At 45.8% G+C, this 27784-nt stretch overlaps 1 protein-coding gene across 2 annotated transcripts; it reads left to right on the top strand.

Moving 5' to 3' along the window:
• Window positions 1-154: 154 nt before the first annotated feature.
• On the top strand, window positions 155-27784 carry kif7 (kinesin family member 7). 2 transcript variants are annotated; one of them, XM_080769622.1, is made up of 20 exons: window positions 155-248; window positions 1697-2078; window positions 2951-3148; window positions 3538-3940; window positions 4210-4557; window positions 5041-5233; window positions 5980-6135; window positions 6730-6891; window positions 8051-8181; window positions 17224-17333; window positions 18284-18424; window positions 18577-18785; window positions 19514-19711; window positions 21023-21148; window positions 21300-21476; window positions 22016-22231; window positions 22852-23058; window positions 24042-24240; window positions 26124-26285; window positions 27162-27784. In XM_080769622.1, exons 2-20 carry the CDS (start codon window positions 1715-1717, stop codon window positions 27545-27547), a joined length of 4086 nt encoding a protein of 1361 aa, XP_080625748.1. In that variant the 5' UTR covers window positions 155-248; window positions 1697-1714; the 3' UTR covers window positions 27548-27784. The 2 variants fall into 2 exon arrangements, with proteins under 2 accessions (XP_080625748.1, XP_080625747.1); XM_080769621.1 differs by having other exon boundaries at window positions 177-413.

Below are 27784 nucleotides of genomic sequence, written 5' to 3'. Positions count from 1 at the left end.
TCAAATTCAAATTCAAGTTGTCATATCAGTCATATTGTCTGCATTATCCATGCTGTACTGTAACTGTTTGACTAGATGACAACAACATTAGATGGCAGGCAAGTGAGGCAACCGGCAACCCCCAATGTAAAGAGCTCCACCCCGGATTCCCAAGAACTTCCCAAAGTTCCCAAACTCTTCTGCAGTCGAACCACACTAGTTTAGGAAGTTAAGAACTATGTAGGCAAGTAATAAGGCAACATAGCAAAGTGAGTATTGTTTACTATTAAGTGAAGATAACTAATTGACATAAATGTGTGGTTTAGCTGTAAAGAGTAGAGCAGCATTTTGTTTTAGACCGCCTCATGTTCTTGTTTTGCTTTTGTTGTTGAGACAGCTGCTAACAGGCTAACTGTAGCCACTAGCCAGGAGAGGTACGTTCAACTACATTAGCTACACAGCATGTATGTATAAACTTTAAATGTCCCATTTTTGTGATGTCGTGTGGTCATATTCATAGCTGTCCAACAAACAGTTTGGGTGCAAACTATTTAATTAACAAGTTGCCAACTTGGCTAACGAACTGGTTGGTTAGTTAGCGGGCGAACCCCATCCCAATGATCCCATCGCTGATCATGGTTTGGTGTGTGACTGATGATGAAAGACAATTTAATGCGACACTCCGTCGTGTACCGTGTCGCTTTAAAATAGGCGATCATCTATTCTACAAGCGATCACGCCGGTGGCATTGGAACATATATTAATGATGCATTAAAGTATGTCCATTCACATCAGCTAGAATAGTATTAGTAACATGATGGCAATCATGGCAGCCTGCGACAGGGAGGTCAGAGAGCAGCAGGGGTCCTCCTTTCCTACTACCAGACTCAGTCATGGCTGTGGGTGCTACACCGACATCAGTAACCTGTCATATTATGTGACCCAAGAAGTGGCTGTTTTGGGTGCAAGGATGCTCAGTCTTTTGATTGATTGATTGATTGATTTATTAACAGTTTGCAGAATTACAGTACATTTCAAGTAGCCTACAACTCAATACAAAAACTGTTAACAGTGATGAATTCCTGTTCTGTTTTTTAACTACATAGAAGTGTCTATTTGTATGTCTCTAAATGTTTTGATTAATTGAACAATGTGGACCCTGTTGTAAACAAGTGTAATGCTTAATTGGGTCGTCCACTCACAGTTAACAGTCTTTGTATTGAGTTTGTGCTTGAAATGTACTGTAATTCTACAAACTGTTAATAAATATTTCAATCAATCAATCAGACAGACACCATAAAGCTTTACACTTGTTTACAATAGGGCCCACCATTTTCAATTCATCAAAACATTTAGAGACGTACGAATATACACAACTATATAGTCAAAAGGAAATCATCATAGGAGGTAAAAAGGGAAAAGAAATATATACAGTGAGGGGGAACAGGGGTGGGTGGGGGCCAGTTTCGAATTGCAGCCGTCCGTAGGTGCCCTTTGAGAGCAGTTTTGAAGGAGTCAAGGGATTTGCATGTCTTAATGACTGTTGGTAGGGCGTTCCACATTTTGGTGTCTGTGGCCTAAATACAACCCATGCTGGGGGTCTCTGAATAACAATACAATGTTTGCGAATCACTGCTCTACATCCATCTTTGTTACTGCCTTTGCTCAGTAGAAAAGACATTTGTAACTGATAATAATATCTGTATTTCTCTTCTAGTGGGCTGAATATGATCATATGTTCATAGCGGTCGCAGCCAAAGAACAGATCATGTCTCCCAAAGTGCCGAGTGGGCAGAGCAGAGGGGAGGACACTGCTGTTCAGGTTGCTGTCCGAGTGCGTCCGCTGCTGCCCAAAGAGGTGCTGCACAGCCACGAGAGCTGCATCACCGTGGACCAAGACCAGCGGCGTGTCACGCTGGGCCACGACCGCCACTTCCTCTGTGACTTCCTGTTTGACGAAACGTGCTGCCAGGAGGAGGTCTACAGCGGGTCGGTCCAGCCGCTGATAGAAGCCTTCTTCCAGGGTTTCAATGCCACAGTCTTTGCCTATGGTCAGACGGGCTCAGGCAAGACGTACACAATTGGAGAAGCCAATATTTGTAAGTTTACATATTCTCATTCTCCCACACGCTCTTGTTTGCTTGAACCTATATCCTATATATAAGTTGACACACATACATTTGATTGCACCAAATAAACAGACCACTAGTCTGACACTAAAATGACACTCAAGAGTGATGCCTACTGAACTCCCATACTTGAGTGAGCATGCCAGGTGCAAAATTGCTGTGTGAATTGATTGATTTCCAAAAATAGTTCTCTTTCTGTGCGTGCGGAGGTGCGAGATGGAGCCTAACCCCCCCCCCCCCCCCCCCCCCCGCCGATAAACACGCAGGTGCTCCGTCAAGCAGGATCACGATATTTGTCTAATATATTGTCTTTGTGCATTTCAAAAGCTGTAACTTTTGTTGGGAATTAATGTGAATGAAATATTATATTTGAGATCTCCGATCCGGGGTCATTATTGTCATTTGTCAACTTATGTGTGTGTATGGAGCATTGGAGCAATCTCTGTGTCACAGACACACTTACTGTAGTAGTGTAGAGTTAGACGATTCTACAAATGTCTTCTAAATCCTGACAGTTTTCTGATAACACAGTTTTTCAGATCAAGGTCACAGAACTGAAAAGTTAACCACTGGCACTTTCTATGTACTTGGACATATGACGAATAGCGAAAGTAGGGGATCTACAAGCTCACTTGTCACACCATGACTTGTAGCTTTTTTCGCATACCATTTTTTTTGGGGGGGGGGGGGGGGGGGGGGGGGGGGGGGGGGGTGGGGGGGGAGATTTTATAGGGTCACCAGAATTAAAGTGGTTAAATCGAGTCTGCTTCAGGTTAAGCAGCACAAACCCCCTCTGCTTTGTGTGTTATGAATATAAGGCCATGTTGTTCATGTGTGTGTAGCTTCATTTAGGGACGAAGAGCAGGGCATCATCCCTAGAGCTGTTGCTGAGGTCTTCAAGCTGCTTGATGAGAATGACCTCACAGACTTCTCTGTCCGAGTTTCCTACCTGGAGGTCTACAAAGAGGAGTTCAAGGACTTACTGGAAGTGGAGACCGCCAGTAAGCAAATTAACATCAGAGAGGATAAAGGCAACATAGGTATGGATCAATGTCAACAAGTACTCCTATACGTATTAACACATTGTGTGTGTTTTTCTTTTCTTTTCTTTTTTTTCTTTCTTTTTTTCTTTTTTTAAACGTGGTGCCAAAGTTTGTGCTATTGCCATTGATAATGCATTGGGTGTTTACTGTTTAAGTTAAATAACTCAGAAACTATAAAACATTTCAAAGTAAAAAGTTCCAGCATGTGTCTCCACAGTCAGCTGAATCATAAAAAGTGTGAATGGAGTTTCTAGGTGTAAGTGTTGCATGGGCACACAAAGTACAGTTTTTTTACTTGGTTGATAATGAAATCTTGTGCAGGTCAACAACAAAAATAACCATGATCGTGTCTGTGTCTCTTGTGTGCACGCACGTGACTTTTGCAGTGTTATGTGGAGTGAAAGAGTGCGAAGTGGAAGGTCTCGACGAGGTATTGAGCCTGCTGGAGTCAGGGAACACGGCCAGGCACACGGGAGCGACCCAGATGAATCCCCACTCCAGCCGTTCGCACACCATTTTCACCGTGCACATGGACCAGCGTCGGGGCGGCGGCTCGCGACTTTTGGGGAGCACGGCGGGTGCCGGGCCACACGTCCTGTACTCCAAGTTCCACTTCGTGGACCTGGCGGGGTCAGAGCGCATCCTGCGGACGGGGAACACCGGGGAGAGGCTGAAGGAGAGCATTCAGATCAACAGTGGCCTGCTGGCGTTGGGGAATGTCATAGGGGCACTGGGGGACCCCAAGAGGAAAGGCACCCATATACCTTACAGAGATTCCAAAATTACCAGGTACGTCGTTCAGAAATTCACGAGTAATTAGTTCTCAAACCCCTAGCATCCCCTATTCTGGACATTATAGACAAACATTCAGCGCAACGTTAAGGAATACTAGGTGAAAATAGCAGATCTATAAGTTCAAAATGCGCCTTGTGACCTTGTAGTCAAGTAAAATGAGGAGGCCAAGTATAGGGTTTAAGTGGTTACATACTGTATGTAGCTTACTAGGTCAGTGTCGGAGCTTATTCTTTTTGTTCATGTGGCTTTTCCCCCCCACTTAGGATCCTAAAAGACTCTTTGGGAGGAAACTCCAAAACACTGATGATTGCTTGCATCAGCCCATCCTCGGCAGACTTTGACGAGAGTCTGAATACACTGAACTATGCCAAGCGAGCTCGGAACATTCAGAACCGGGCCACTGTGAACTGCAAGGGCGAGCCAGACCGGGTGGAGGGGCTGGAGCAACAAATCAAGGCCCTTCGCCGAGCCCTGGAAAACCGCCAGCGATCTGAGACCCGGATAATTTCGCACGCCGATCCACACAGGAGACCTCGACATGGAGAGGCAGAGATGAGTAGACTGCAAGCTCAGAGTGCCCACTACAGGACCTGCACAGATACTGCATACAGGTTACAGCATAACCACATTATTTACCATATAATGTTGTGTTATAAGATATTACTCCTTTAACTCCTATTATGTTTATGTAGTATTGACACAAATTGTCTCTTGATACTATTGATAACTTTGTTACTGTGTTAGTATACTATGGATAGAACTAAGTTCAAGAAACCAGCGAAGTGGAAAAAAGCAGCACTCCAAAATGGCAGATGCAAGGCAGGCTTAGATGCACATTCTATTTATTGAGAATGCTATTGTTATAAGAGCTCAAAAGACATGCCTTTTTACAGTTTCACATTTAAAACCGAAACAAATATTTCATATCCACCCTAAATACTAAGCTCAAATATTGATAACCTAAGGAACCTTTTCTCAGATTTTTTAAAACATACAATACAGTTTCAGATATCAATTTAGTTACTTGTTAGTTTTATTTCACTTAACCAAATGTTGTTTTTTTCCCCCTTCATTATTTTGTTCATCTCCATCAGGTTACTCCATGAGTTGCAGAGCGAGGAGGCTCTGAGTGCAGACCAGAGTGTCAGAGTGAAGGAGTGGCTCTACTCTGTAGAGGAGGAGAGGAGCGGTCTGACCACGGCCTCTGGACCAGACAGCGGCATCGACAACAGCTCTGCCGAGGACAGCGTTACGTTAAGGACGGGAAGGACTGCTTTAAAGAATCAGGTTACAATGCAACCACGCACGAATAGGGCTCCAACTGTCATTATTTAGTGATTATTATTATTCTATCCACTTTTTTAAAGTGGTGCAACCACTTCTACAACCAGCTTTGTCCGTGTACCTGTGTACCTGTGTACCTGTGTACGTGTGTGTGTCTTTGAGCACGAGTGGTGTGCGCATGCGTGCGCGTGCACCACTGGTGTGCACCCGCACCCATGTGTGTAGTGCCGTGCATGTGCGCGTGCACCACTGGTGTGCGCACACACCCGTGTGTGGACGTTGTTGCTACATAATTAGCGTCAATGCTAGCGACCTAAAATATAGCCATCCTTGCTCTAGAAAGCGCCAATGTTTCCATCTAGACCACCGGATTATCAGCAAAAACCTCCGAAAATCGCGCTAATGGACCAAACCATGGAGAGCTCCGTAGATTATGAGTTATTCAGCTTTTAGAGAGGGGAGTTGCGCCACTTGGTTCACACAGGTGTGATTTTTAATTACCGGTAACTAGATCTTCAGGCCTTCAAATCCAGTCCTATATTGCGCTATGTTCACCCAGTTATGGCCATTTGAAGTGTTTAAACACTGCTGCAGTGGCCCATATGTGTTACAAATAGTTATTTGATGTGTTTCAATGAGTCAATGCAAAAAAATAAACTCCTATTGTCATACAAACATGTTATGCATTGTAAATAATGAGCTCACTATTTTTGGTGGAATAGACTGATGATACATAATAAATGTTTTAGGACCAGGACCCAGAGGCTACAGAGGAGAAATGGAGCCATGAAAGTGACAGGGAGGAGGGCATCACCCATCTTCAAGCCCAGGTCCAGCAGCTGGAGAAAGAGAACACGGACTTCCTCGCAGCCCTCGAAGATGCCATGGAGCAATACAAGCAACAGGTCAGTATTGATTTAGTCTAAGACGAAAAATGTTCATCGACTACCCTTTTTCCACTGACGAAAACTAAATGGAAACTAAATGAAAACTAAGCTATGACGACTAAAACTAAGACTAAATATACTGACAATTTCGTCAACAAATAAAAACTAGACTAAAATGTCAGCAAGGGACTAGTGGACAAGAGATCTAGTATAAGTCATTTTACAATTAGTTGCATGCTGAAAATACGCGTTGCGTTGCGCTGCGACACGTTGTGGGCTTGTAGAAAAAAAACAGTCATTACGACGGCATCAAGGCCTGCCAAAACACATTTTGTTCGACTAAATCAACTGTAGATTCAGTCGATCTTATGATATTTAGTCAACTAAAACTTGACTAACATGTCAAGTGACTAAACCTAAATTAAAACAATTCAAGAGACTATGACTAAAACTAAAATCAAAAATTGCTGTCAAAAACACTGCAACAGGTCAGACCAGCTTCATCCTTTGATGTTCTATTTGTCTGTGAATCATCATCTTCATCACGTTATATATTTTGTGTGTGTGAGTTTGATCCTTGGTGGTCTCTCTCTCTCTCTCTCTCTCTCTCAGAGTGATAAGCTACAAGAGCAGCAGGACGTGATAGCAGAGCTGCAGTGTCTGCTGTCTACACCGGGGCTACTCGGACTGGGTCTGCAGCTGAGACAGCGGCCTCACACTGCCCCTCTGGGCTCCACGCGGCCACGCAGCCACAACGGACTGACAGCCAGACAGGTAACTGTCCAGGACACGTCCCCGTTTTTACTACCCCGTTTCGCACTAGTGAGGGGTGGGGGGTTGGGGGCTCTACTCTAGTATTTAAGCAAATTAAACTGGAAAAAATAGTTGTTTTAAAGATGGGTAATATGATCTGTACTTGGATATTTCCATTGCACTTGGAAGTTTATGCAGTTTAGTCAAGGATTTAAACGTCTAGTTGCTTGGATACATCTGGATACATCTGAAATGTTGATGTGCATGGCCACTCATTTAGTAATATAGTCCGCCATATTTAGCTGTGGAATGTTCAGTAAGGTGGATATTTGGAATTGCTCCATCTTGTGTTGTCTTTAACCCATTCTGTTTTTTTAAAGCATTATTTTTTTAAATAGGCACAGCTTGTAGATCTGCTATTTTTGAAAAATCTAGAAAATGTGGCACAAATATTTGAATTTATATTCTTTCAGAGAGAACGTTTTTAACCCAAATCTTTGCTTCTGGGGGGTCCCTGGAACTACATATTTTCAGATGGGGATCGGCGGCCAAATACATTTTTGGGGTCCTTGACATGAAATAGTTTGAGAACCACTGACATGGAAACAGGGTTTTTCAGAAAACTGTGGGTTTAGAAGTTTTTTTTAATCAGGCTCAGGTCTAAATAAATACATATTGAACCGTGGTGGAGCAATAAATACATATTGAACTGTGGTGGAGCAGCACATCTAGTTCCATTTTCTACAGCCATGCAAATAAGCAACTGAATAATAGGATTTGGGCAGCATTCTGAATAAAATAACCATTACACATTTTAGAGAGAAGATGGGATAATTTGTTAAATCCTGATAGTATTCTCAAAAACCCTCATGTTTCTATGTCGGTGGTGCTCAATCTTCATCAAGGACCCCCAGAATTATCTGAATTTGTCCGCGGACCCACATCTGGGAATATGTTGTTCCAGTGACCCCCCCCCCACATTTTCCCCCGATAAAAAAAAATAATAGCAGACCTACAAGCTCGTGCTTGTAGATCTGATATTTTTCAATAGCTAAAGTAGAACATAATGCTTAAATCACCAAAAGGGGTTCCCGCCCAAAATGGCTTAACTGTGGTTTAATATGAAGAAGTGTATTAATGTGTGGAGCACGGTGTGCTCTCCGTGTGCTTTCTGTTACAGAGCAGTCCAGTGGGGTATGGTAATGAACCATGGGGGGACCAGGAACACATCTTTGAGGAACACCAGGACCCAGAGGACACAGAAATGACAAACTGTAGTGAAGAGGAAACTGAAACCAGGGAAGGACGCAAGTATGTTTCTGCCATGTTTTGGCACATGAATTACATCAGTGGTTCAAAACCTTTTCATGTCATTGACACTAATTAGCCCAGGGACCCCCACAAGATAAGACTTTTATGGCTCTAGCAGTGATTCTCAACCAATTTATTTTCAAGGACCCCCAGTTTGACATGCAATAGTCTACACTACAGACCCCCATTTAACACAATAATTTAAAACGTTAATAACTCGCGATCTAAATCATCCCGTCCAATTCTAAGAAAAGATCATGTGTTAGACGGCCCACCGCGGTCCTGTCGCTAGTCGCGTTAGATTTAATCATAGGTAAGGTAACCATACCTCCCTGTTGTCGATCGGCTCTAGAGTGTTTTGGCTACATTTAGCTTCTGCATCCACATCTGGGATAACATCTGCTCCGTTGGTAAAAGTGCTCCGCCACTATAATTTATAAATCGCTGGGCGCTATGATTGAATGGATTAAATAACCCCGGGCAATCGGAGTGTTGGGGCCGATTCATACTCCTATTTTACCGCTGTTTCGGCGCTGTAGTGCCGAAATGATTTCGGCTCGTCAGAAAATTTCAGTAGTACTTCTGTTAATATAAAGCCTTGTTAGTTTTATTTCACTTAACCAAATGTTGTTGCCGAACCGACTTTTATTCGGCTCTAAAATAGGAGTATGAATCGTGCCTAAATGGCATTTCTATCTCTGGGACCCCCAATTCATATTGTAAAATCTATGTTAATTGACCCCACTTAGGGAACCACTGAATTACATGTTATATGAAGTGATATTTGACATTAGTAAGGTCAGGTATGCTTTGACTTGTTTGTTTAAAACCCTTTGTGGAAAATGTATTGCCTCCAAAAATGAACAGGGGACTCTTTGCAGCGTCTACTGTAGAAGTTGTGGCATGAGATGCATGTTGAAACGTGTTCATCTTTAGCTTTGTGGCCCGTTTGTTGTTTTCATATGCGCCCATTTATTTAAGCTTAAATCCTTTTCTGTTTTTTCTGCATTCAAGGAGCCTCTTATTCATCTTAGTTTTCCTGGTATGTCTTATTTGTTGAAATAAACCTGAAGAATAGATTGAAGCACAGCTAGGTCTTCATATACTGGTGTGTAGTCACATTCGACCCTGATGACGACCAGAACGGGTCGCAAAACACTTTTATCTTTTATGCATTAAAGCTCTATATTAAAATATAGTAATCATTGCTAGAGTGTTTGTTCAGTAACACGTGACTCCATGTCTCTCCAGCTCTTTGATTTTCCGGGTGGGACACCAATTTCATCCAATCAGTGGAGATTTAAACTTTATCAGTTTAACCCATTCTGAACGGGAACCCATTTTGGTGTTAGCATCATGTCGTGCTTTAGCTATTACAAAATAGCAGATCTACAAGCTCATAGCGCGCCACCGAGTGGCGCGCTACGAGCTTGTAGGTCTGCTATTTTTGAAAAATCGAAGAACGACTGACATTTTTTAGAATCTGATCTCAGGTCAGAATGGGTTATAATCAGACCAGTGTGTGTCCAGTGGAAAACCTCGTATGAATCTGATCTCAGGTCAGAATGGGTTAAATGTTGTAGTGTTACTGGTCCAATGTATTCTGCTTGTTGATTTTTGTACCCACCCAAAGAATATTATCCCATCGCTGAAAACAGTTGAAAAATGGAATAGCGCCGCTGGTGTTCCATAAGACAAACGCACTTGGAATGGGAAATATAGAGGGAAATGGAATTGGTACTTGTTTTGTATAACTTTGTAATGGTACTGATGTAGTGAAAACAAAGTATTTCATTTATATATAATAGGGCCATATCATGTGATCTACTTGCAAAGCCTTTGTGATCTTCGTAACTCCTGCTCTATAGCAAGAGTTGTTACTATTGGATTAGCTGTTTAACACTTATTATTATTATTTTAACACTGTTTAAATCATATGTTTCCTGTAGACAGGTGAAGTGGTGTAAATCATATGTTTCCTGTAGACAGGTGAAGTGGTGTAAATCATATGTTTCCTGTAGACCGGTGAAGTGGTGTAAATCATATGTTTCCTGTAGACAGGTGAAGTGGTGTAAATCATGTTTCCTGTAGACAGGTGAAGTGGTGTAAATCATATGTTTCCTGTAGACAGGTGAAGTGGTGTAAATCATATGTTTCCTGTAGACAGGTGAAGTGGTGTAAATCATATGTTTCCTGTAGACAGGTGAAGTGGTGTAAATCATATGTTTCCTGTAGACAGGTGAAGTGGTGTAAATCATGTTTCCTGTACACAGGTGAAGTGGTGTAAATCATATGTTTCCTGTAGACAGGTGAAGTGGTGTAAATCATATGTTTCCTGTAGACAGGTGAAGTGGTGTAAATCATATGTTTCCTGTAGACAGGTGAAGTGGTGTAAATCATGTTTCCTGTAGACAGGTGAAGTGGTATAAATCATATGTTTCCTGTAGACAGGTGAAGTGGTGTAAATCATGTTTCCTGTACACAGGTGAAGTGGTGTAAATCATATGTTTCCTGTAGACAGGTGAAGTGGTGTAAATCATGTTTCCTGTAGACAGGTGAAGTGGTGTAAATCATATGTTTCCTGTAGACAGGTGAAGTGGTGTAAATCATATGTTTCCTGTAGACAGGTGAAGTGGTATAAATCATATGTTTCCTGTAGACAGGTGAAGTGGTGTAAATCGATAGTTACGTATGTAACTACGGTTCTATGAGTCCCGAATGACCGCCAGAGGCGGTGCTTTAAGCATGAATATGTCCTTCGCGCATGCGTCGTCGAGTGTTGTATACAAACAAAGTCAATTTTGACCCCGTGATGACCCGAAGTAGTCTATATCTTCCGGCAGTCTGCAGGGGATCAGTCTCTACAGAATTTTCTCGCGCGAAAACGAGGATTCTGAGTGACAGAGTGCCTCTGGCGGTCATTCGGGACTCATAGAACCGTAGTTACATACGTAACTATCGTTCTATTTCGTCCCTGCTGACCGCCAGAGGCGGTGCTTTAAGCATGAATGACTTATGCCAGCCAAGTCACGAGGGATCCTGATCACAAACCATAAGGAGTAGGCTTGGAGGAGTCTCGTAAGAGGACCACGTCCAGCGGATGGGGAGTGGCAACACTCACCCAGAGGAACAGACAACTCGCTGTGATGCCCATGAGGCAGCGGCACAGATATATTCCAGGGGTACTTCCCTCGGGGGAGCCCATGATTTGGGGACGCTCCCGTTAAGAGTGGCACCTCACGCCAAATGGTAAGGTACGATCACTCGCCCCATAAACGTGGTTGATGGCATCCACAATAGTGTGGGGCGGGCGCTGTCTGGAGAGAGCGCTACCTTTGAAAGGGCCATCGTCACAACGGAACAGCCATTCTGACCGCCGAAAGCATTCGGCAGGTCTAACAAGCGGCTCTCAGGGCCCACACTGGGCGCAATAGGTCCCGCTCGTCCATCCACTCTCCTGGTGGAGGGTAAAACTATGCTAGCCGTATAGGCTGGTTGAGGTGTGTATGTGACAGCACCCTCAGGAGGAACACTGTTCGGCCACAGAGACACTCAGGCCGTCTGAGCTTTGCTTCGGACGCAAGTCACTAACAGACAGGACGTGCCGCTCACGGACACGCTTCGTTACAGCAATATTGATTCTAGCATATCAACATGATATTGCCCCTACTTATGCTTTTAGAGTAGGAGATCAGCCCTCGTCTAGGAGGGACTGCGGAACTCCAGACAGGTAGGCAGAGCAGCGCACTAGGTCTTTGCTCTGGCCTCAGTTGGAAATAGGTTCCATCGGTTATCGTACAGTAGCCTGATGGATGTCATGGATGTCACCCTTGAATTCAGGGTGGCATGCCTGGCTGGTTCCACACAGCGGTTCAGGGCCGCCAGTGGCCAAACGCACAGTTGGGGGCGTTGAGCATTTGAATGTCGTATCCGACCGCCTCCCAGTTGGGGAGACCTCTGTCGGGGAGACGCCATGGCGTCCTCCGACTGAGTCTGTTCAGTAGAGGAGACCAAGTACTTCTTGGCTGGGGGGGGGGGGGGGGGCAACCAGCAGTATGGTGTGACCCTCCTAAATAACTCTGAGGCGCTGGTCGTATCAGAGAGGCAGTGGCAAGGCATATGCAGTGCCTCTGGCAGTGCGCATTTAAAAGGATAGTGCCCTGTGGGCGGTGGTCTGCTTAGGGCCATGTGTGTCAGGAACGATGTAGGTCGTTCTGTTCATACTGGCTATGTGGCAGGACGCCTAAGAAGTCCAGCAGGCTGACAGCCATTTGTGGCGTTCAGGTTCTATGAAACCGTCGGACCCTTGCGTCCTGGCCCGGTGGGCTGGGTGTCTCCGTTAGGGAGAACCAGGGAGGTTAGTGAGGTCCAGGGTGAGGAGGTCCACCTCCGCTCTGCCGAGGTAGCCTCTGATTAGTGTTCACCACCACTGGATGGGGTACCGCTCCCCTCATGGAAGCTTTCGATGGGAGGGAGAGCCTACCATGTAGTCCCGCTCTCCACTCAGACAACTTGCCTATAGGCTGATCGGGCGGGGAGGCTGCCCAAGTCAGGGGGGGGGTCCATAGACACCTACAGCAGCCAAGCAAACGTGGCCCTGCCCGATGACTTAAGTGATACACGATCGAGGTGTTGCCCGAGCGTATGAGAATGTGCTCGCCTCTCCTGTACGGCAGGAAGTGCTGTAGAGCGGAGCACACCACTTGCCGCTCCAGCACATTGCCGTGTTCGGCCCAGTAGACTGGCACGAACTTCATAAACCTGTTGGGTCCCATCAGATTCAAGACATGTCGACACCCGTCTGTCTTGCGTCACAAGGAAGTATGTAGATCGGACTTCCCTTAGTGTGACTGAGGATATACAGCCTCTGTTGCGCCCTTGGGCAGGAGGACACATCACTCCTGGTCTGATAGTAGGGCTCTCGTCATGTTGCTGATAATGGCCATTTTGACCCGCCGGATATGGGGGGGCTGGCGTCAGAAGGCGCTGCACAGCCCGGAGAGTCACAGTCAGGTCCCTGCGTGGGACGCCAGGGAACACGCTGGCCTCTAGTGTGGGCCGGCGGTGATACGTGAGCTCCGAGGGCAGTCAAGATGATTTCATCAATGTTGGAGCTCGGCCCTTTGGCGTGAGTGTTGTAGGCCTACAGCTGCAGCCTGGTCTTCCCCACCTGGATGGTTCGCTCCGGTGCTTCTCGCCCCGGCTGAACCACCTAGTGCTCCTGGCTCCTCAGGGAGACTACGGAGAGTTGGCCTAGTCTCATCAGTCAAGCTTGACTGTGGAAACCCGGCTTGGCGACGGGCTAGAGATACGATGGACATCAGCCGTCCGTGCTCTGAGGACATGACGCCAATGCCTCCAGTGATACACCAAAGGTGGCTGAGCCAGTATTAACGTTGCCACTATTAGGTGTGAAAAGGAGGCCCCAGTGAGCAGGTTGCCTGTGCTCCTGTACTGGGGTCGAGGTCACCTAGCGTTCTGCCGCCGGGCCTCGTTGGAGAACACAATGAGGGATGCAGTGACAGGCTTGGTGGCTGGCATGTAACCCAGGCCAGCCCTTATCGCCTTGTGCGTTCTAATCTATTAAAGTGTCAAGTCGCAACGGGTTGTCTCAGGACACTTTTTCCAATCAGGGCAGGGCTGCCAGGATTTCACCATCGGTATAGAGATGGGAGAAGGCCCTGATCGTCCGCCCGGCAGGCCTGTAGCTGACTCAGGTACAGGCGTGTGGGACGGCGAAGACAGCAAGGCCGCGTCTGAAGAAGGCGCTTGGAGGAGCCGACTGCCTGCTTTACTATGCGTTCCACGGCTATGCGCATGAGCTGAGAAGTGGGAGGCTGGCTCTGATGCCTGGGAGGCACTGCCTTCTGCATCTTCCTCATAGTCATGGAAGTGCATAGCGTAAGCTGTCGGGGAGAGCACATCAACCTCGAGTCAGCTGTGGCATCAGAGAGGGAGGCGCTTCGGCACCCTCCGAGGTGCCTAGGTGTCATCCGAAGTGAGAATGGACCTCATGTGGGCCAACTCCGCAGATAGCTGAGCCCTCTCGGATCTGCTGTAGCCAGCGGTCAGACCTTTTCCTCCTGGCACACGGGGCAGGACCAAGGTCGGCTCACGGCTGAAGGAGAGCTTCAAAAGAGGTACAAAAGTGGGAGCTCTCCATTGTGGTGGCACCGGTTACTCTGGACCGGCCGGTGCGCACAAGTCCCAACTAGCCCAGGGCGCGGACGCTGCTGGTTGCTAGGTGTTGGCCGTATGCTGGGGGGAGGAGGCGCGTACGCTGCCTGTACCAGCAGAGGCTTTCGAGGTACAAAAAGCGGGAGCTTTCAGTTGTGGTGGCACTGGTTCCTTTGGACCGGCTGGTGCACACCAGTCCCAACTAGCCCAGGGCGCGGACGCTACTGGTTGCTAGGGGTGGAGCCGTATGCTGTAGGAAGGGAGCGCGGACGCTGCCTGTACCAGCAGAGGCTTTAACTTAGATCGGCATCTAATGACTTAATCAAAAAACTGAATGCTGCTATACCTGCCGCAGCATGCATTTACGTTTTATGCAAATGCTCATTGTAGCACTTTGATTCAACCAGATGTAAAGTGCATCATAGAAACAGCACACAAACGTTGCTGTTAGATACTGTGCGACCTGCATGGTCGCGGTGGGGGAGGGGAGCTCGTACGCTACCTGTACCCCCGGCGGAGGCTTACTTATAAATTATGATAATAAAGTAGCCTCCAGTCAAGGTTTAGACGCTGCTATGTAGCAGCTGTAGTGTTCCTATGCGAACGCTTATCCCAGCACTATGACGTTTATCCAAACTCCAAGTGCATTATTATTAGTGTGGTTGCCCTAAAAGGGCAACCAGACTATTGTAATTTATGTTTGCTAGTCCAGAGCGAAACAAAAGACCCTTCCAATACACTAGTCAAGTGTGCACTACTACGCATTCATGCTGGGAGGAGGGAGCACTAACGCTGCCTACCCCAGCCAGAGGTTTGGTTAAATAAACCGACACAAGCTAGTTTTGGAGAAAAGGCTACAACCGATAGCTCCACCAATAGGGGCCTGCACCTGCCGAAGGAAGGGAGCGTGTACGCTGCCTGTATCAGCTGCAGCTAATGAACAGAACAAGCTATGCCCTGATAGCTGTTAATAAATGCTTGAGCTAACAAACATTAGTAGTAAGTAACATCAAGCTGGCCGTATGCTGGAGGAGCGGAGCGCATACGCTGCCTGCCCTGTACCAGCTGGGCCAACAAACAGTAAAGCAAGCTATACACAGATAGCTTTTTTTATCTTAGATAGTATAATAAGCGCTTGGGCTACAACTACAGGTAGCAGCGCCAGTTAGAGATCTATGCTGGAGACCAGCTGGGCTACCAAAAACAAGACAAGCTATAGCCTGTTCATAAACAGCTTTAGCTTTAAACTACTGGTAGCTGCTGTGAGCTACGCTGGCAGCAGCGCCAGATACCCTGTGCTGGGGACCAGCTGGGTTAATGGGACCTACAGGTGGACAAACCAAGTTGCACCCACTGTATATGCAAAAAACTGTCAATGGAGCTTTGAGCTCCAGACATAATAATAACAATAAACTTTATTTATATAGCACATTTTCATACATAAAATGTAACTCAAAGTGCTTCACATTAAAATAAATAATATAAGATAATACTGTATAATAATACATACGGTAGCAGCTTCAGCTAGGCCCACTGCTGGGGGCCAGCTGGGTTAACAACCAGACAGGCTATGTACACCAATAGCTATTTAGCTACAGACTATACTGGTAGCAACATCAATACCCTGGGAGGACGCAGGTAGCTGCTCCTGTACCGGGCTAATAATAACAACAAGAATACAAGCTATTCGCAAAAGCAGTTAAGCTTGAATGCTGCCAATATTGGTATATATATATACCAATATATATATATAGGCCCCTGTATGGCTTTGGCCAGCGGGGCTTGCAACAGAAAATGCCGGTTAGCCTTAACTAACTTAAGTCATAAGTTATATGTCGACTGCTGAGAGTATGTAGCAACAGTGCTTGCCATCAGCAGGGGCTAAACAAAGCTTTAAAGTAGCGTGTTTATCAAACGAAGGTAATATGACAGTGTTCTTATCCTTCGGCAAGTCTTATAGTCACTTATACCTCCCAATGTATGAATGAATGAATCATTGTAAAGCGCTTTGAGCACTTGGGAAAAACGCTATAATAATGCAATTAATTATTATTATTATTATAATAATAAGCGCTAGCGTTCACAGTCGAACAAAACTTGTATGCAGAGCAGGGAGGCGGCGCACACGCAGCCTATACTCCCAAGAGGTTATGCCATGATAAAATATATCATATGATTTGAACGTCTGTTAGCGTTCGCAGTCGAACAAGCCTCGTCTGCAGAGCAGGGAGGCGGCGCAAACGCAGCCTATACTCCCAAGAGGTTATGCCATGATAAAATATATCATATCATTTGGACGTCTGTTTAGCGGGGATAGCACCACTTTAAACGATAACGTACCTTTTGTCCGAGGGGGGTTAGCCTTCCTTACCGGCGAGAGAGATTGGACGCTCCTGCGTCCACGTGAATCCGCGAAATAAACTCCATTCATCGAGGAGATAGAAAACCATAGTCGCAGTTCCTGGAGGGCGAACAAACGCTACTCCGACAGGCAGTCACGCCGTCACAGAACTACCGGCGACCAGGTACAGGCACCGTAGCTGCATATTGTATTGCATAGCAATACCTCGCAGCCCAGTGCAAATTTCTCACCACGACGCGCGAGAAAAATTAGAGACTGATCCCCTGCAGACTGCCGGAAGATATAGACTACTTCGGGTCATCACGGGGTCAAAATTGACTTTGTTTGTATACAACACTCGACGACGCATGCGCGAAGGACATATTCATGCTTAAAGCACCGCCTCTGGCGGTCAGCAGGGACGAAATAGAACATGTTTCCTATGTCCATTTCGCCTCAGGGTTTCCTCCGGGTGCCGTCTCTATTAATATATACTCTAAGTGTAAATCATATGTTTCCTGTAGACAGGTGAACCTCACTTGGACGAAGAGGGAGTCAGCAGGAAGTAAAGGGCTAATATTTCAGCCACAAGTATCAGACCAGCTCTACTCTCTACACTGCAACAAACAAGCATGTGAGTCCATCCTGCATTATGCTCTCAGAAGAAGACGTCAAGAAGTAGAACTTTTTGAGCAAAAAGATGCACAAAGAAGGAAAACAAAAAAACACAGTGCTGTGTGTTTGTCTTCCTCTCTCAGCTCACTGATTTAATTTAATTCGTTAGTTTCATTCATTGCTTTCCTTGTACTGCGATCACATAGTTATTGTTGTGACCATTGTTACTCTACATTAGAATTATTTCTAATATATATGGCTGTTAATACTTTTGGCTGACTACATTTTAAGGACACAACAAACTTTGCTCAAATTCCTGGCAGGAAAATTCTAAATAGGTTGACTAAACAAAACCATCTCATCCCTTTTAAAAATAGGCAGTTCAGGTTGTTCCTACTTGGCTACTTTTCTATTAACTTTGACTTACTTGACGACCATTTGCTCCTCTAGGGAGTGTAGGCCGTTGACAAATGTCTCGTTTTGTTTTAGCAGTGGTGTATTTTGTTTTTGTGTATTTTGAGGGTGGTTGTTAGCGTTTTACAATAAAAGCAGGAGCAACAGCATAATGTAACTGTTTATTCCTCGGTCTGCTGTGGAGTTAGTAGCTCAACAGGGCAGATGAGTGGGTGTGAGTGACAAAACACATACGTACATGGAGTACTTATTCAAAGTGTTGGGGGACATTTTCACCAGTTTAACATCTTAGGTGATTAAGTAACTAACTTCTTAAACAGTTAAAATAAAATACGGAAGATCATGTAGTGTAGAAAGCATGCAGATAATATAGTTTTTTTTTGGTAAATAGGATAGAATAGAAACATTATCGTCCCAATGGACAAATTTGCCTTTGCTATTGTAGATCCGAGACAATAAGAACATACTTATATATATATAAAGAAACGCAACAAGGCTTCAAGTCCACATTCCAGTCCACAATGCAACGCTCTTTCACATCTCTCTTCTACGCAGCCTACTCCAATGCAGGGGACTTCACCGTACGTGATAGTCTGAAGGGGGAATCGGGTCTTCTCCAGGCCCAACAGAAGATCAGAGAGCTGTCTGTCACCATCCGCATGAAGGAGGAACTCATCAAAGAGCTAGTCAAGACAGGTACAGTAACCACTTGAACCCCTGCCTGCATCTCCATTCCGGGGCATCGCAAGTTCGCAACACGGCTATTTCTGGCAAAGAGATTTAAAGAAACGTGTGTGTGTGTGTGTGTGTGTGTGTGTGTGTGTGTGTACGTACGTGTGTCATAAAAGGTAAAGATGCACAAGCTCTGAACAGGCAGTACAGCCATAAGATCTCTGCCCTGGAGGCGGAAGCTGGTCAGGCGCGGCAGGAGTTGCAGGAAGCTCAGAGACAGCTGCAGGATCTGGAGAGGCAGGGAGAACGGGAGACCAGCGCTACAGACAGGACCAGAGCGCAGGAGTGTCGCAGGAAGATAGCTGTCGCTCAGAGCAAAGTTCAGGTTCGACTCTTACAATTAAATTCAAAAGGGCTTTATTGGCATGAATAAAACATGGCAATAAAATTGAACAGTACAATCAAAATAAAATGTATGTACAATTGAAAGTCAGAATCTCCATCCAATAAATCAATTTCTATGTACCGAGATCACTCGATGCAGGAATACACACAATGGTCAGTCTTTAGGGTGGTTGTGTTCCATTTGCTTCTATCACAGCAGCTCACAAATCTTGCTGCTGTGTTTGCACATTGTTGTACTTTTTTCAACATCTCTGTGGATGATTGTAATCTGTGGGAAGTATGTGTATAAATCTATGTCTTAGATTAGACACTTAGATTTATACACATGCTGTTTTTTTTGGGGGGGGGGGGTTTGTGTTTTAAATAATGTACAGTTGCATGACTTGAATATTCAAATCGTTTTGTGCATTCCACAGAAATGTGGTTTGGGTATAAGATCTGAATGGCAACGTGCATGTTGATTGGTTTGGGTATCATATCTGAATGGCAACGTACATGTTAATTGGTTTGGGTATCATATCTGAATGGCAACGTACATGTTAATTGGTTTGGGTATCATATCTGAGTGGCAACGTACATGTTAATTGGTTTGGGTATCATATCTGAATGGCAACGTACATGTTAATTGGTTTGGGTATCATATCTGAGCATGTGATTGCTTGTTCTTATCTGAACGGCGACGTGCATGTTGTGACTGTGTGTTCTCAGGTTCTCAGCCAGCGCCAGAGGGACACGGCCCGTCTGGCCTCCCTGCCTGCGCTGAGCGAACGGCGCGTGACGGAGCTGGAGCGCAGCGTGCAGAGCATGAGGCAGCAGCAGGAGCAGCTGCAGCGACGGCTGCGTCAGGAGAGCCAGCAGAAGCGCCGCCTGGAGACCGAGATGCAGCGCAGGACACACAGAGTCAAGGTGTGACTTGGCCTCGACACCAACCGCTTAATGGAGCGTTCACACGGGCAGATGCAAAGACCAATGGGAGTATCATTTGGAGCAGCTACGTGCATCATTGCGTCATTGCATCGTCATGTCGCTGGCTTCCATTGACAATGAATAGTAAACTGCATCGTTGCGTCTGCCCGTGTGAACGCAACATTAAGGAGGACAACCAGCCTTCTGGTGGCGCTGCCTTTAGTGCAACAGGGTGGCGGTATTATGTACTGTACCTCCTGGCCACATTTCTGTTCAATCACTCACCTGACAATTTAGACAGTTCTTTGAACACTTGTCAACAACCGGATTAGCTAGTGGGTCAAGGAGTTTGAGTACTTGGCGAACAAGGACATACCACTAGGCATTAGATGACAAGTAAGCAACGTACCAATCTAAACGACTGTTACTTTAGATTGATGCTTTTAAGTTGTTTACTCCGTAGTTACTTTGAAGCATATTCTTGTTCTCCTTGTCAGTCTAATTCTTTCGCCACTTGTTTTCCATAATGTCCGTGGCCCTTCCACTGTCCTTCTTCACTGTCAATCTGGATAAGGGCATCTGTAAAATGCCTACATTTACAATTTGATGCTAAAAGTAATGTAAAGGGACAATATTGGTTACAGTGAACAGATGGTTGCAATTCTAACATGATTTGAGCGGGTGGCATTTAAGCTGTTCAAGATGGAGGCAGTTCATTCAACCAGTGTAATTGTTGTTGATTGGAAGGGCCTTGTTACCCCATTGGGGTGGATTCAGACCAGGCACTAGTCTGATCCGTACCCGGGTCGACTTGTCCGATGTTTTGATTAGTGTTAAGTAACACTAGTGTACCGTACCTGGGGACGGATCAACATTTGTACGTGATCAACTCCCTCGCAAGTGTTCTTCGGTACAGAAAAGCATGACTAATGTGAAAGCTGACCGGTGGGGGAAGGCCAATCGAACTCTGCCACGTTTCAAAGCAACTGTACCAAAGCCATTGCTGTTGGGTCGAAACATTGTATGAATCTGTTCTTTTTTAAAATGGCAATGTGATGCGAGGTGTTGTGAACTTATAGATCGGCTATTTTCACTACTGTTTTGCGGCACTCTTTATGGAGGGCATTAATTTACAGAAGAAGAAAATAAAGAAATATGGATATAAAAGATTTCTGCTCGACGGCAACGAAATGCGAAACCAGCCTAAAAGTCTCAATGACTGGTATTGATTCCATGGAAATCTTTCCACTATATGGCAGTTTTAATCAATTCATTGTCATCCCCTCTCCACCATACCATCTCTCCCTTTAGGAACTGGAGATAAAGAATGAGCAGCAACAGAAAATACTGCGTATAAAGACAGAGGAGATCGCTGCCTTCCAAAAACAGAGACGCAGTGGCAGTAACGGCTCGGTCATGTCATTAGAGGAGCAACAGGTGGGTCAAGAACCTGGAAAGTGACTTCTGAGCAACGCTGTATAACACCGTTTGTCTGGTTGTGCTCATATTTTGTGTGTGTGTGTGTGTGTGTGTGTGTGTGTGTGTGTGTGTGTGTGCGCGTGCCATGCATGCGTTAACTCTTGAGTAGAAGATTGAGGAGCAGAAGCGCTGGTTGGATGAGGAGATGGAGAAGGTTCTGGAACAGCGGAGAGGACTGGAGGACCTGGAAGGAGAGCTCACTAAAAGAGAGGAGATCCTGGCCAAGAAGGAGGCTCTGCTGCAAGAACGCAGTGGGCTGGAGACCAAAAGACTCCGCTCCAGCCAGGTAAACACACACACACACACACACACACACACACACACACACACACACACACACACACACACACACACACTGCTCTGTGTGCATAGTCTATTAGAGGAAGTAGGAAGAGTTGTTCTGTGTGCATAGAGTCTATTAGAGGAAGTAGGAAGAGTTGTTCTGTGTGCATAGTCTATTAGAGGAAGTAGGAAGAGTTGTTCTGTGTGCATAGAGTCTATTAGAGGAAGTAGGAAGAGTTGTTCTGTGTGCATAGAGTCTATTAGAGGAAGTAGGAAGAGTTGTTCTGTGTGCATAGTCTATTAGAGGAAGTAGGAAGAGTTGTTCTGTGTGCATAGAGTCTATTAGAGGAAGTAGGAAGAGTTGTTCTGTGTGCATAGAGTCTATTAGAGGAAGTAGGAAGAGTTGTTCTGTGTGCATAGTCTATTAGAGGAAGTAGGAAGAGTTGTTCTGTGTGCATAGAGTCTATTAGAGGAAGTAGGAAGAGTTGTTCTGTGTGCATAGAGCCCCTTCATGACGTGCTCCTGGCGCCCCTCCCCCTGCAGGCCCTCAGTAAGGACCTGGTGACCCTGTCTGGGCGCATCGAGTCTCTGGAGCGGGAGCTGAGCGAGAGGAACGGCCTCCTCCGCAGCAGCAGCGCTCAGGACTCGCAGCAGGTCCGACAGGAGATCAACAACCTGCGGACGGAGAAGGACACGCTGCTCAAACAGAGGGTGGAGCTGGACGACAAGCTGCGGCAGGGAAACCTGCTCTCCCCGGAGGTCAGAGCAACAGAATGAAACCTAAATGGCACTGTGTCCGCACTGTGTCCGCACTGTGTCCGCACTGTGTCCGCTGCTCCGTGCTCCCTTACAGCCCCCGATTCTCCTGATTGTTTACTAATAGGCCAGTCAATCTAAGCCAAAAAAAAGGGGGCGTGGTCCAAAATAAATTGCAATAGTAATCGTTCAAGGTTTGTTATGATCCTTAGGGTCATCCAAATAACATATTAACGTTGGGGTATCGTTGAAAAACTATATAAGGCAAACGTTTCACATTTTCATTATGCTTTTAAGTACCATGTGACAATTGTGACATGTCAAATTCATGATTCTGAACCCATTCCAAGCATTAGTTTTGCATGAAAAACACTCCTTGGGCTAAATACGGCCATAGCCACTTGCCCAAATGTGCCCAAAATGTTTCGGGAGGTGCATTCGTGAGATTGTGGAATAGTCGCCTGGCTACGCGAGACTGTAAAGGCTGTGACCTCTGTTTCCAGGTAACGGTAGGCTTTTTCTATTCTGGCGTTCAGAGGGAGAAAGGTGGATGATGTAACTTTGTGTGTGGCGGCTGATAGCGATGTAACTAATGTGTGTTGTTGCCCCATCCGTCTCTCCAGGAGGAGCGGACCCTGTTCCAGTTGGACGAGGCGATCGAGGCTTTGGACGCAGCCATCGAGTACAAGAACGAGGCCATCACTCAGAGGCAGAGACAGCTGAGGGCCTCCGCCAGCATGCTCTCCCAGTGGGAGATGAACCTCATGGCCAAGCTCAGTTATTTATCTGCCTCCGAGACCAGAGCTCTGCTGTGCAAGTACTTTGACAAGGTCTGTGCGCTTTGTCTGTTTTGGAGATTAATCAAATTATGCTTTTTATTGCATCCGCTCAGGGCCACATATGTGGGAACTGGGAAGCCTGTGCGTGTGCGTGTGCGCGTTCATTTATAATAGTTCCTGGAGAGAGGCCTGCAATTTAAGTCCCTTTATTTCATGTTGGGTTAGGGTTAGTGCAGGTGTAGTTTCAGGTTTTCAAAATGCTATAGTCTCATTGAGCAGTAGTTTTCAAAGCTTTCAGGCCGCGGACCCCCAAATTAATATTGAAACTGGGGACCTCCCTGACAAACTCTTGGAATTGTAGAAGTTGACTCGGTTCCACAAATACATATTGTGAGAATAGAAAATCTGACTATTTTCACAATTTCTGCCTCTTTCTTAGCTAACATTTGGCAATTTGGCCAAAGTTTGGTTACTTTTGACGCAGTAATGCAACTCTTATTGAGGGGCGCTCTTATTGGGCTGGACCCCCCAAAATAATTTGGGGACCCCCACCTGAGTGGTTGAGAACCACTGTCATTAGAGCTCAGAGTGATTATATATGCTTATGTTAACACTTAACATTTATTGACAAATTATGATATATTTCACGCCAGCATTTTTCCCAGTTGAGCTCTTATTTTGAAAAGCCACATTTCCAGACTTCCGGTACTGAACCTAAACATCAAATAAACCTTGTTTTGACCAAAAATGCCATCTGGGACAAGGAATAGGAGATACAGGCGATTGAAAGAAACAGATAGAAGGGGTGTTTTATGGTGCCGGCGATCTAAGATGGGTGACCCAGTGTTACGGCAACAACCGCTAGCAACACGATGGTAATGTAAGTAGCATTATGGCTTGATCGATCGAAAGCGCAATTTTGCCATTAATCTACGGCAACGACGTTGAGGGTTTTATTAAATAATGAGCTTTAATTGACGTAGATCTCGGGCCAATGGCGGTATAAGTGTTAACGTGCGTGTTGTGGACTGCAGGTGGTGACTCTTCGCGAGGAGGAGCGTAAACTCCAGCTGGCCTTAGCGGATCTGGAGATGCGGGCGGAGGAGCAGCAGAGGCTGGTGGAGTGGCTGGAGAACGCCCTGGATCGGACGACGCTGGACACGGATCGACGACTCACGCAGCAGCAGAAGGAGCACGAACGGAGCGTACAGCTGTTACTGCAACAATGTCGGGGTGGGTATCACTCACTATCTGCAGTAATTCTTTAACCCTTGTTTTTTAATACAATGAAATAAATAATTTTTCTACCTCAACTGCACAGAGCTGCCTTGGATCATCTTTAAAGTTTGCCACCTCCTTTCACTGTGATCTTTACTGATTCAAAGGTATACAACTTTTCCTGTATTATTGAAACCCTCTCCAAAGAGCACCTGTCTGCAGTTTTCTACATAAAGGACCCATGAAGCGCTTCTTCTCTTCTTCTTTTTTTTTTACCAGTTTGTAAGTGTTTAATGCTGGGACTGTGTCTCTCCTCACAGAGCAAATGGATGAGGGTCTGATTTGTTCCCTCTCCCCTCACAGAGCAAATGGATGAGGGTCTGATATGTTCTCTCTCTCCCCTCACAGAGCAAATGGATGAGGGTCTGATTTGTTCCCTCTCCCCTCACAGAGCAAATGGATGAGGGTCTGATATGTTCCCTCTCCCCTCACAGAGCAAATGGATGAGGGTCTGATATGTTCTCTCTCTCCCCTCACAGAGCAAATGGATGAGGGTCTGATTTGTTCCCTCTCCCCTCACAGAGCAAATGGATGAGGGTCTGATTTGTTCCCTCTCCCCTCACAGAGCAAATGGATGAGGGTCTGATATGTTCCCTCTCCCCTCACAGAGCAAATGGATGAGGGTCTGATTTGTTCCCTCTCCCCTCACAGAGCAAATGGATGAGGGTCTGATATGTTCTCTCTCTCCCCTCACAGAGCAAATGGATGAGGGTCTGATATGTTCTCTCTCTCCCCTCACAGAGCAAATGGATGAGGGTCTGATATGTTCCCTCTCCCCTCACAGAGCAAATGGATGAGGGTCTGATATGTTCTCTCTCTCCCCTCACAGAGCAAATGGATGAGGGTCTGATTTGTTCCCTCTCCCCTCACAGAGCAAATGGATGAGGGTCTGATTTGTTCCCTCTCCCCTCACAGAGCAAATGGATGAGGGTCTGATATGTTCCCTCTCCCCTCACAGAGCAAATGGATGAGGGTCTGATTTGTTCCCTCTCCCCTCACAGAGCAAATGGATGAGGGTCTGATATGTTCTCTCTCTCCCCTCACAGAGCAAATGGATGAGGGTCTGATATGTTCTCTCTCTCCCCTCACAGAGCAAATGGATGAGGGTCTGATATGTTCTCTCTCTCCCCTCACAGAGCAAATGGATGAGGGTCTGATATGTTCTCTCTCTCCTCACAGAGTAAATGGATGAGGGTCTGATATGTTCTCTCTCCCCTCACAGAGTAAATGGATGAGGGTCTGATATGTTCTCTCTCCCCTCACAGAGTAAATGGATGAGGGTCTGATATGTTCTCTCTCTCCTCACAGAGCAAATGGATGAGGGTCTGATATGTTCTCTCTCTCCCCTCACAGAGCAAATGGATGAGGGTCTGATATGTTCCCTCTCCCCTCACAGAGCAAATGGATGAGGGTCTGATATGTTCCCTCTCCCCTCACAGAGCAAATGGATGAGGGTCTGATATGTTCTCTCTCTCTCCTCACAGAGCAAATGGATGAGGGTCTGATATGTTCTCTCTCTCCCCTCACAGAGCAAATGGATGAGGGTCTGATATGTTCCCTCTCCCCTCACAGAGCAAATGGATGAGGGTCTGATATGTTCTCTCTCTCTCCTCACAGAGCAAATGGACGAGGGTCTGATATGTTCTCTCTCTCTCCTCACAGAGCAAATGGATGAGGGTCTGATATGTTCTCTCTCCCCTCACAGAGTAAATGGATGAGGGTCTGATATGTTCTCTCTCCCCTCACAGAGCAAATGGATGAGGGTCTGATATGTTCTCTCTCTCTCCTCACAGAGCAAATGGATGAGGGTCTGATATGTTCTCTCTCTCTCCTCACAGAGCAAATGGACGAGGGTCTTGCAGGAAGGCAGAGACATTATGAGGGATGGATCCACAACCTCAGTAAGGAACTGAACCACTACAAAACATCCAACCTAGAGCTGAGCAGCAAACTGAAGGAGCTTTGTGGTTCAGTCACCCAGCCAAAAGAACATGCCAAAGGTAGGTGTGGTGTGTGGTGTCTGCCTATACCAGTGGCTTTCAACCCTTTTCATATCAAGGACAATTATTTATTCAGCATTTGAGCCACAGAGTCCACGGACCACCATTTTGATGGGCCTCTCAGACCCAAAACTGTGAATATTTTGTTGTTGGATTGCATGCGATTTTGGGCACAATTCCATGCTGCATTGATGTGGTACCATAGGTGAGATAATAGGCAAACGTTGATAAACATAAACATAGGCAAACATCATCTAAATGTGTAGACTTCTTGTAAATGAAGTAATAATGAATAATAATAATAATAGCTCAGATTTATATAGCGCTTTTCTAAGTACCCAAAGCGCTTTACATAAAACAGAAGGAACAACTTTAATTCAAGAAACAAAAATAAAAACAAAAAGTCAAATAAAATGTCAGTGCTAGGTTAAAAACATGAAAGGCTAAGCAAGGGACATCTTCTTAACCAGACCTCAGCTGGGGAAGGCTATCTTGAAGAGGTGGGTTTTGAGTAATAAGTAGTAAGTAATGCTGATGTTTAACAATAATTTTACTCTTGAGAGCGTCAAATTAAACGGGTCCATTTGGTTTTGGGATTACTTAATTTACAAGAAGTCTACACAATTGAAGAATATGTCGAATATTTGTAAGGGTCCATTTGTGTAAAATAAAGGTCCATTTGGTTACCCAACTCTCCCATCATTTAGCTGGGGACCACCTGGAATCCCCTCAAGGAACCCACTGGTCTATACTAAACTTGCATGTTAATTATGAAACTGTCAGGATGTAATAGACATTTTTTGAATCTGATCTCAGGTCAGAATGGGTTCATTCCTCCCCAGTCCCTATAGCGTGTTGTTCCTGTTTGTTTCCCAGGGCTGGTATCTGACGGCGGCAGCCTGGAGAAGCTGAGCCGAGGCCCTGCAGCGGAGGAGGGGGGCCGAGGAGGAGCAGGGCCTCTCCCCAAGTCCCTGGTGAACACCCCCCTCCCGTCCACCTGGAGGCGCTCCTCTCTCCCCACGGAGGAGACCCCCGGGGTCATGGAGGAGCTGCGGCTCCACGCAGCGCCGGGGGGGGAGATTTCTCCCCCCGTCAACCGCGTGGTTCAAACCACACCGACGGCACCCTGGGGCGGCGGAGGAGGAGGAGTCACGTCACTTCCCCTGGTCAAGTCCCGGAGAGAGTCTCGCCGATCCAGCCTGAACATTGGACCACTAATCTCAAACAATGTATTGATCGACGTGCGGAAGAATCCTGTTTAGAAGAACGGGAAATGTATGTATTGAGACCCTAAACGTGTGTGTATATACCTTTTTCTTTTTATATATATATAGTTTTATAAACAAGTCATTCTTATACAAAGCACTTTTACGAAGGTAATATTCATGCTGATCGTATAATGTAACTCCTATTTGGCTTTTCCTCTGTTGTTAAAGTCATCGTGTCTTAATGCTTTGATTCATGTGTATCATTCTGAAAAATAAATGTTTTTTTTACTC

This window comes from Protomyctophum bolini (genome assembly GCF_963924005.1).
Source record: "Protomyctophum bolini genome assembly, chromosome: 1".
In the NCBI taxonomy this organism is placed as follows: Eukaryota; Metazoa; Chordata; class Actinopteri; order Myctophiformes; family Myctophidae; genus Protomyctophum; species Protomyctophum bolini.
The sequence above is the reverse complement of the archived record's forward strand: the minus strand, read 5'-3'. Positions and strand labels throughout refer to the sequence as shown.

What these genes read in the sequence shown, in the direction of transcription:
- kif7 (XM_080769622.1), top strand. Translation starts at nt 1,715, where the DNA reads ATGTTCATAGCGGTCGCAGCCAAAGAACAGATCATGTCTCCCAAAGTG. An exon ending in GGACTGCTTTAAAGAATCAG is followed by an intron (nt 5,234 to 5,979) that starts GTTACAATGCAA and finishes TAAATGTTTTAG; the next exon opens with GACCAGGACCCAGAGGCTAC. An exon ending in GCAGGACACACAGAGTCAAG is followed by an intron (nt 19,712 to 21,022) that starts GTGTGACTTGGC and finishes CTCTCCCTTTAG; the next exon opens with GAACTGGAGATAAAGAATGA.